Here is a 10,018-nt window from a genome sequence, read left to right as displayed (position 1 = left end):
GCTATGCTCACTGAGTCTGTACATAGTCAAAGCTTTCCTTAAGTTTGGGTCAGTCACAGTGGTCAGGTATTCTGCCACTGTGTACTCTCTGTTTAGGGCCAAATAGCATTCTAGTTTGCTCTGTTTTTTTGTTAATTCTTTCCAATGTGTCAAGTAATTATCTTTTTGTTTTCTCATGATTTGGTTGGGTCTAATTGTGCTGTTGTCCTGGGGCTCTGTGGGGTGTGTTTGTGTTTGTGAACAGAGCCCTAGGACCAGCTTGCTTAGGGGACTCTTCTCCAGGTTCATCTCTCTGTAGGTGATGGCTTTGTTATGGAAGGTTTGGGAATCGCTTCCTTTTAGGTGTTTGTAGAATTTAACGGCTCTTTTCTGGATTTTGATAATTAGTGGGTATCGGCCTAATTCTGCTCTGCATGCATTATTTGGTGTTCTACGTTGTACACGGAGGATATTTTTGCAGAATTCTGCATGCAGAGTCTCAATTTGGTGTTTGTCCCATTTTGTGAAATCTTGGTTGGTGAGCGGACCCCAGACCTCACAACCATAAAGGGCAATGGGCTCTATGACTGATTCAAGTATTTTTAGCCAGATCCTAATTGGTAACTAACTCTCTCTCTCTCTCTCTGTCTCTCTCTCTCTCTGTCCCCCAGTATAGAGTACTGGTTCAGGTGTATGGACACAGATGGGGACGGTGTGTTGTCTATGTTTGAGTTGGAGTACTTCTATGAGGAGCAGTGTAGTAGGATGGAGGGGATGGGCATTGAACCCCTACCCTTCACAGACCTGCTCTGTCAGATGCTAGACCTTGTCAAACCTGAAAGCCAAGGTGTGTGTATCTTCTTTCTCTTCCAACTTATCCTCTCTTTCATACATTATACTTTACATGTGTACAGTGCAGTAGTAGATACACATGATATTGTGTGTGTGTTTAGGTAAGATAACCCTGTCTGATCTGAAGAGGTGTAGGATGGCTCATATATTCTTCGACACGTTCTTCAACCTGGAGAAATACCTGGACCACGAGCAGAGAGACCCCTTCGCTTTGCAGAAGGTAGGACCGTGTGTGTGTGTGTGTGTGTGTGTGTGTGTGTGTGTGTGTGTGTGTGTGTGTGTGTGTGTGTGTGTGTGTGTGTGTGTGTGTGTGTGTGTGTGTGTGTGTGTGTGTGTGTGTGTGTGTGTGTGTGTGTGTGTTGTAGAACATAGACAGTGAGGGTGTGTGTGTACTAACGTGTGTGTGAGTGTGTACTGACGTGTGTGTGTGTTGTAGGACATAGACAGTGAGGGTGTGTGTGTACTAACGTGTGTGTGTGTGTGTGTTGTGTAGGACATAGACAACGAGTGTCCAGAGCCTTCAGACTGGGATAAATACGCTTCAGAGGAGTATGAGATCCTGGTGGCGGAGGAGACGGCTAACGAACAGCTGCAGGAGGGGTAAGACACACACACACACACACACACACACACACACACACACACACACACACACACACACACACACACACACACACACATACGCACACACACACACACACACACACACACACACACACACACACACACACACACACACACACTGACACACACACACACACACACACACACACACACACACACACACACACACACACACACACACACACACTGACACACACTCACACTGACACACACACACACACACACACACTCTCATACTGTGTTGTCTCCCCAGGACGTTTGATGATGACTATGAGGAGGCGGAGCTTCCTGTTCAAGGAGAGATGGTTGGGAATAAGATGGATAAGCTGCTCATATCAGATCTGTCAGCATGAAATTCCCAAAGCCTGGAATACCGCTCCCTTCTCCTTGGATATACCGGAGACAGGGGAGAGAGGAAGAGGGATGGACAGGGAGAAATTGGTAAAAAGCTAAAGCGATGGAGGACTCCAAACTCTCTCACCTTCTCCTTTCATACACAGACAGGGACAGAAGACATGGTGAAAGATGGAGAAAAGACAGAGGGATGGACTGAAAAAGAGAGAGGATGGACAGAACGAGAGAGCACTCTGGCAGCTGTCCTCTCAGCCCTCTGTAGGAGAAAAAACGTGTTTTCCACTCTTTTCTCTTCATTGGAGTTTGTGTGTGTGTTGTGTATGCATGTGTTTGTGTTTGTGTCATCCCAAAGACTGTGTTTGGTGCAATAATGTGTCTTAACATGTTTAACATGTAGAAGTAAGAAAGCACAAATCCTGATATGGAGATACTTCCTGTATTATGTGTATAATAACTGCCATATAGAGATTTTCCACTGACAATCAACTACTAGACAATCAGCTAATCAATCAAGTTGTTTTCAAATGTGTCAATATACACACACACACACACACACACACACACACACACACACACACACACACACACACACACACACACACACACACACACACACACACACACACACACACACACACACACACTGTACATACACACAGCTCTGTGCAAAACACCGCCATCTTGTGGTCACTAGTTATACTGCTGGCTGCTCTTACAGACGAGTGACGTTTGGAAAGGGGAGTGGTTAGAACGCTGCTGTCAGCGTTCTCCGTTTATAAACATCATATTCAGTGTTCTATTTCAGAATGTTACTGTTTGAATAGTTTGATAAGGCAGGCCATTGTGTGTTTGATTCATTTAGAATTAGTCAAATGTTTCATTCTATTTAAGATAAAACGCATGTCCTGTATATTCCGTCCGTATACTTTTCAAAGAGTTCTCTCATGGCAGAGGCTGCGTCAGAAATCATCCACAGTGTACATAGACTGAGCTGTAACGAACTAACTATGAACTAACTATCTCTCTGGTAGAGATGTTACTGTAAAAACCAAAATGGACATATGCAGAAGTGACACACACACTTGCTAGCCACAAGGCGCGCTGTCGACACGTGGAACAGAACAGTAAAGCTAACAGGCGTTTTCATGTGTCACCAAAGGGGATGTTCAAATAGCATGATGTTAAAGATGAAAACAGTGGGCCTAACTAACTGCCATCCAGTCATTATCCTTTTCAGCATCAATTATTCTTTAGTTTGTCACTGGTGAATGTTGGTGGTGTTTTAAAGCTGTGCGTGTGTTTGTGCGTGTATTTGTGGGTGTGTGTGTTTCTTTAATAGCAACAATCTGTCGCTATATATCCATTGTAAATGTGTATTTAACTCTACATAGTCTAGCCATTGTGTAAAGATGATGTAACTGATGCTTTGTGTTGCTGTGTAACTCTGTGGCTCGACGGGGTTCGGTTATGTGGCGTGTGACCCAAATGCACAGGGATGATTGGTCGGAGGTCATAGAGGGTCACACCCACCAGACAATCGACTGTCAATCAATTTATCAATCACCTATCAACCAGTTTGATAATCTGATTGGGTAATAAGGAGCATTTTGCTATGACTGGATTGGGCACACTGGTAGCTCCTCCCTTTAGAGAGACTCATGCTGCTGTAGAGTAACACACACACACACACACACACACACACACACACACACACACACACACACACGTTTATAAGACACTGCTATGTCTGACTCTATGCAAACAATCTGCTTTTTTGCTCACTGCCCTGGGAACACACACACATCTGCTCTGTACTAGGTGCACGGGCAGGGTGAGAAGCCATGATGGAACTGCTTCTGACCGGAGACACTTCTGCCGCAATGAGAACTTTTACTTTGAAATGTATGTCTGTTTTAAACAACTTTTACTTCGATTTTTTTTCTTCTGTTATCTGATGTTTTACTTCCAGGTTGATGAGGCTTCAGTAGATGTTCTTGTGTTCGCATGGCTTCCTTCTTTCTATCTCTCCTTGTTTCTTTCCTTTGTTTTCTTCTAAAACTGAATTAAAATAAAGACGATTTAAGGTTGGAGAGAAATAATTTATGGCGGGGTACAACACGATTGTGCAACACAATAGTGCGTCAAACAAACAACATTTTCATGTTTAGTTTTTTTGTGCAATTTTATATAGATAGATTTGACTAAACAGTGCGTTCTAAATAGTATGTAGCATGCTTAGTCATAGTACATAGTTAATACTTTGAGTAAGCATCAGTAGGATGGCCTCTTTAGTCTCAGAATGTCCCTCTCCTGTGGTTCACCCCTGTGGCTTACAGTAGTAACTACACAGTAACGTTATGTTGCTCCTCTCCCGTGTGTCTGTGCATGTTTGTGTTGAATGATGATTGTCTTGAAATTTACAGAACCCCAGACGAAGCCGATAGCCAATGAGATCCCAGCCTTGACTTTAAAGCCCCTCCCCCTTAGTCACACACATTCCAGACCGCCAACCAACACCCAGTCCGCAGTGATGTCATCGACCTTGATGTCATAGTAGGGTTCCTTTCTCCCTTTGATGAACACACACACACACACATACACATACACACACACATACATACACATACACACACAGCCAAATATATGCTTTGGAACAGACTCCACTGTGACACTAACATTTACCCAAATGGGGTTAGAGAGATGGAGAGAGAGAGAGATGAGATAAGCCTGTTTGGCAATTCAGGGAAACAACTGTGAAACAAATGCCTCTTCTCAAATATGGACCTGACACACACACACACACAGGCGATTTCCCATTATCTAATATGTGGGGGCGGCATGACGACATGAGGTTAGAACTCTGGGCAGGAACTCATGGAATGAAGAGCAATGTGGCCAGGACAGATCTAGACATACTAGAACAGATTTAATGTGTGTCCCTTCTATGTACTAGTGCACTGCTTTAGGCCAATCCTATATGGATTAGTGTGCCACTCCAGATTTCGAGCTAGAAACACACTCTGAATGTGGACCTACTACAGACCACTCTCAGATCGATCCCAAAAGACACCCAGTTCACAACAGAGTTCACTATTTCAGCCTCTGACATACTGGAAGACTACGTGATTCACTACAAGTGGTCCCATTCATAAGCAGATGTCCCACTCACATACGAACATACATCCGCACACGTACACACACAAGCACACGCACGCGTACACACACGGATACACAAGTACACACACGTACACACTAGAAATAGTTCAGGCGTCAGGGTGTGATGTCCTGACCAGCTGCTCTGACAGAGAGAAAGAAAGAGAGAGAGGGCTTGTCTGTTCTTGTCAGGGTACGGATGACTCCTTTGAACTCCCACAATTCCAGCGCTAGATCAATAGGAGGGGGTATCTCTGCACACACAGCTCTTAATATGTCTTCTACGATGTCATATGTCAATGCTTTCCACTCATCAAAGAGCTACAGGGACAGGGGGTACATGATTAGAGCGAGAGAGAGGGGGTGAGGGAGAGTGGCAAACAAACATGCAAATACCCCCCAAGATAAACCCGAAATCTGACGGAGCCGACGGAGCCGAGAGGAATGCGACAATATTTATTCAATGCAAGCAGTGACCTTTGTTCAATGTCAAAGTGCCTATGTCATTTTATCTACCCAAAATAGTCTAAATAGTATGAATGGCATTTTGATCTTTGTAACTCTTCAAACTGCCTGAGGGTGAGCACCAGGTATGTAGGTTTACGGAGTCTAAATAGGCTACTAGAGATAAATTAACAGGATTTATTTCTCTGGCATTTTTATTGTCACTAATGAAGTGCATTGGAATGTTTTCTACCATAAATTGCCAAGAGTGATTCTGCAGCTCATGTTCAAAGCTGTGGTGTATAATTTTGTTCTGTTGAGTTATGACACATGGCTACAAACAATATAGTTGTATTGTTATGTTTATTTGAGACCATGCACATTGAAAACATACATCTCAGAGGCTGAATCTGATGCATTGTACCAGATAACAAACAGGTCATTTTGGTCCCCATGCAGTCCCTGGGCAGGTGTACAATAACACATTCATCATTCATACAATAGATGAGTCATGTGCAGTACAACAGACGTTCTATGTAATACAAAGGTTTCATATCCTCTTTATTTCTAGACCAGGGCTGGCCAACCCTCCTGCAGGATTACCCACATTGGGCCGGTTACATAATCATCTACCTGGAGACCGCTGCAGGCTTTTGCTCCTGCCCTGCACTAAGACGAGCCCCACATGCCAACAGGTATGCTCCTACAAAGCCCGTCTCACCTCTGCCACCAATTTGACAGGTTGATTTCGAGAGAGAGATTGAGCTGAATGGGGCTAGAGAGCACTACTCCCTGCAACACTAAATCCGTAATACCTTCTATACCACGCATACTCACTTCTACTGTAGTATGGTGCTGTGTGTATCTGAGAGTAGGGCCTAGATTCAACCCGTTGTGCTGCAGATCCACTGTTTAGCGCGATTGATTTAAAGGCAATGTTCGGATACTGCATTCACGGTAAAACACTTCTGTCACCAGAAGTAAGTCTAGCTCTAGGCCTGACTCAACAATGATTGAAATGAAAAGGTTATTTCCGATTGAGCCGATATATGCTGCGTTTTACCGTGAATGCAGTATCTGAGGGCCTGAGATTTAAATTTCAATCGCGCTAAACAGTGGATCTGCAGCACAACGGGTTGAATCTAGGCCCTACTCTCAGATACACACAGCACCATACATACTACAGTAGAAGTGGGTATGCGTGGTATAGAAGGTATTACGGTAGAAATGGGCGGGCTTAGCATCCATGTGCCGCCGCAGGGTTTGATTGACAGCTTTGATTGTCCCAGAGAGCGCGCTGCGCGGGCAGAGTCTAGGCAGGGGGATCCAACAACCAGCCCTGGAGAAAAAATAACACACAGCAGCGAACGTCTGTTTCAAGATTATTTTATTGCAGTGAGGTGAGTTCTATTCTACACTTTTATGTTGTTCTGTTACATGTTAAAACTACTTATTAGAATAGTACATCGTATTAAACTGTGAGTTAAGAAGTTTTTGGGGATTGTGTGAGTGCTTGCTTATGGAGCTGTGACGCCGGCAGACTGTCTCGGTGAGCTGGCGAGAGGAGAGGAAAAGGGAAAACTGGCTGAGGGGGGGAATCGAAACTTTTAGGGATTTTTTTTAACTTCGTGTTGGAAACTGCGTGGAAAGTTTTTAAAAAACGTGGCCATTAACGTTTTGGTTTTTATATCGCAGTTATATGGGAATGTGATATCGTTTGGATGATTTTGTTTGCGTTGTGGGCCATTTCTGCTGTTTTGCGAAATAATGTTTTTTCGTCTTCGCAGAGACTGACGTTGAAGAAGTGAGTGCGCAACTGGCTAAAACTCTCTCTTCGTTTCTCTTTCTTTCTCTGTTCTTTACACAACAATCTTCAGGCCCAGTTGTCTCTGTTTAAAAACACTGTTTTAATTGATCAAAGCGAAGTATGTCTGTTTTACTTCAAGAAAAAAATAATTGGATTGCAAGATGCTGATGTGACGATTTGGCAGGGTTATGAAATAGTGAAATGGAGGGACACAATGTAGCTCTTTATTGCATGAATGATATTACCGATGGTGAATTGTTATTGTACGATCACAACGCACTTTTCCTAGACTGTGTGTAGTTTGTAGCGGATTGAAGAGAGGATACTGTGTCAGAAGAGGAGAGAGGTCTCAACTCCAGCATAGCCTGGCATTCCAGTAAGCCTGCCTGTCTGCTCTCTCTCTCTCTCTCTCTCTCTCTCTCTGTCTGTCTGTCTCTCCCTCTCTCTCTCTGCAGACGTGGAAGTCCAATGCAGTTATTTCATGTGCTTAATGATTTTGTTTCCAAACGACAGGCCTATTGTTGTCAGACTTTTTGAAATCGATGCTTCACTTTATTATTTAGAAAACGTTTTTCATTTTTCGCCGATGAGTTGATACCCTTAGTTGAAAGGAAACTTAGTTTTAAATAGGCTACAAGCTAACTTAATTTTAGGCTATTATGGGATATGCTTGTCATTATCCCAAGGGTGTTGTGTCACCGTTATATAGCCGGTATAACGTTATGTCGTTCTGATAATACTGCCATTTCGTTGAGTTATATAGCCGGTATAACGTTATGTCGTTCTGATAATACTGCCATTTCGTTGAGTTGCGAACGCTGGATCTAGAGGCTAAATTGGAGAAAAATAACACAAGTAACAAACACGCACACACACACACGCACACACACACCATCGTACAGAAAATATGAGAAATCCGATCCCAAATAGATGACGTCAGATGACATTCCTTTGCTGTAAGGCTGATGTGGCCTTCTGTGTGCTGTGAGTGTGATTTTATCCTGGAATAGGGACGTCTCAGACTCTCTCGGGAAAAATCCGTGTCTGTGATTTGCAGTGAATCTGACTTCTACAGTTATAGATTAAGTTTGGAAGAGTTTTACATCTTTGGAAGAACTCCTGTGTTTGTGACCCATAAAATCCTAATATGTAGCCTGTCAGCTATATAATTATAATGATTTAACATTTAATTTTTGTGTTGAGGTATTGGCATATGGTTGTCAGGTGTTGTATCAACTGTTCTATCGGTGTGTGTGTCTGTGTGTGTGTCTGTGTGTGTGTGCAGATTTCAGCAGCAGTCTATCCTCCCATGAGGTGTTGCTTATCAGGAACATCCTTACAATAACATAACAATAACAACAGTAACATGATAGGAATCCACACTAGAATAACATCAGTAACAATAACAAAACTGTAACTTTCCTATTGCCATCATAACTACAAGGTGACTGTCCTGGAGGTGTTTTGGCGCTAGCATGGCTGGATAGGGGTTTTCGTTCCTAAACTGGCTACAGGTGTGTATGTGTGTGTGGGGGGGACTACAGTCTTTAGGCCTGTCTCTGTCAGAGCCTTGCAGGCCACCATAGGACCGTGTGGGCGGTCTGGTCTGGTCAGCTGGCAGCAGCTTCCTGCTTCCTGTGGCTGAGACTTCTCATTGGTCACGCTGGGAGAAGCATTCTTTTCCACTGAGGTCATGTGGTTAGCATCTGGAATGGACAGGAGAGAGATGTCCTCAAAAAGGTCTGGAACCTAGAGATGCAACATATGGGTACTTCCTGAAACAGACCGAACAGGATCCAAGTCTGACTTGGATGTATTTGTTCAGTGGAATAATGACAAATGTTTCTCCAAATCTTAAATTAATTTTACACACACACACACACACACACACACACACACACACACACACACACACACACACACACACACACACACACACACACACACAGGATAACTACCAGGGGGTAACCAGCTGATGAAGTATGACTTTAATGTATTTAAGTTAAATAAATATACCTCTTGGTTAAAGTGGCATTTGAAAGGTTTACTTATCCAAGGTAGGGCTGGGCGATATGGCCAAAATATCATGTCATGGTATTTTTCAAATGTTTAACAGTATGACGGTTTTTGACAGTATTTTATGTTTTTTTTTATTAATAAAAGTGCTAAATTTGCTTTATGAGTAGTACGTGACCTTAGGATGGCAACACATAAATTCTAAATGATTTCAATGGGTCTTTCTCCATTCAGGTTGTTTTACTGTTCAATTCAACATCAACCTAAAATAATTTCCTGCATTTCCATCAATTTCTGGATTAATTTGAGATCACTTCCACACTGCCACGATATGGGCAAAAATACTAGGCCTTATTTTTAACCAAATGTTGCAATTGTGATTTAGATCAAAACACTTGGGTGAACTTTTGGAATCGTGGAAATAGAATGTTTATTATAATTCTATAGTTAGAATATAAATAATAGTGGGGACTTTGAATACAGTGCTGTTTGACATGACAACAAATGAAAATGCCATGGATGAGCTATTGTGACAGGGTAGGAACCATAGTGATGTTCAGTGTTTCCAAGGGGACCCTATAATCTTTGGCTACATTACATCTTTATTCATATAGCCAACATATTAATGGTTCCCCTATTCCTCATTGATTTAGAAGACACTGTTGCACAAACAACATGCTAATTTAAGGCTCCACCAGTACTGATATCAGGCTGTATTAGCTAGCTACGTTTGCTCTGACTCAGTAGTTTTATTAGCTAGCCAGCTAACTAGCGATTAGCATTAGTGGC

At 42.8% G+C, this 10,018-nt stretch overlaps 2 protein-coding genes across 5 annotated transcripts in view; both read left to right on the top strand.

Moving 5' to 3' along the window:
* LOC139532355 (serine/threonine-protein phosphatase 2A regulatory subunit B'' subunit alpha-like) overlaps nt 1–3,896 on the top strand; it is a 53,263-nt gene extending 49,367 nt beyond the window's left edge. For 2 of the 3 annotated variants that reach the window (XM_071329822.1, XM_071329824.1), the window contains 4 exons: nt 651–826; nt 933–1,051; nt 1,325–1,431; nt 1,709–3,896. In XM_071329822.1, the coding sequence (XP_071185923.1) occupies nt 651–826; nt 933–1,051; nt 1,325–1,431; nt 1,709–1,808 (502 nt within the window). In that variant the 3' untranslated portion in view covers nt 1,809–3,896. Of the gene's footprint in view, nt 1–650; nt 827–932; nt 1,052–1,324; nt 1,432–1,708 lie in introns of those variants that run through there. The other variant, XM_071329823.1, reaches the window with a different exon arrangement.
* Nucleotides 3,897–6,694: 2,798 nt separating this feature from the next.
* The window catches only part of LOC139532353 (fibronectin type III domain-containing protein 3B-like), a 121,427-nt gene continuing 118,103 nt past the window's right edge, over nt 6,695–10,018 (top strand). The window contains exon 1 of one of the 2 annotated variants that reach the window (XM_071329820.1): nt 6,695–6,806. The gene's annotated coding sequence lies outside the window, so the exon portion shown is untranslated. The remainder of the gene's footprint in view (nt 6,807–10,018) is intronic. The other variant, XM_071329821.1, reaches the window with a different exon arrangement.

Source organism: Salvelinus alpinus, chromosome 10, assembly GCF_045679555.1.
Source record: "Salvelinus alpinus chromosome 10, SLU_Salpinus.1, whole genome shotgun sequence".
Lineage (NCBI taxonomy): Eukaryota > Metazoa > Chordata > Actinopteri > Salmoniformes > Salmonidae > Salvelinus > Salvelinus alpinus.
This window is presented reverse-complemented; position numbering and strand designations above follow the sequence as displayed.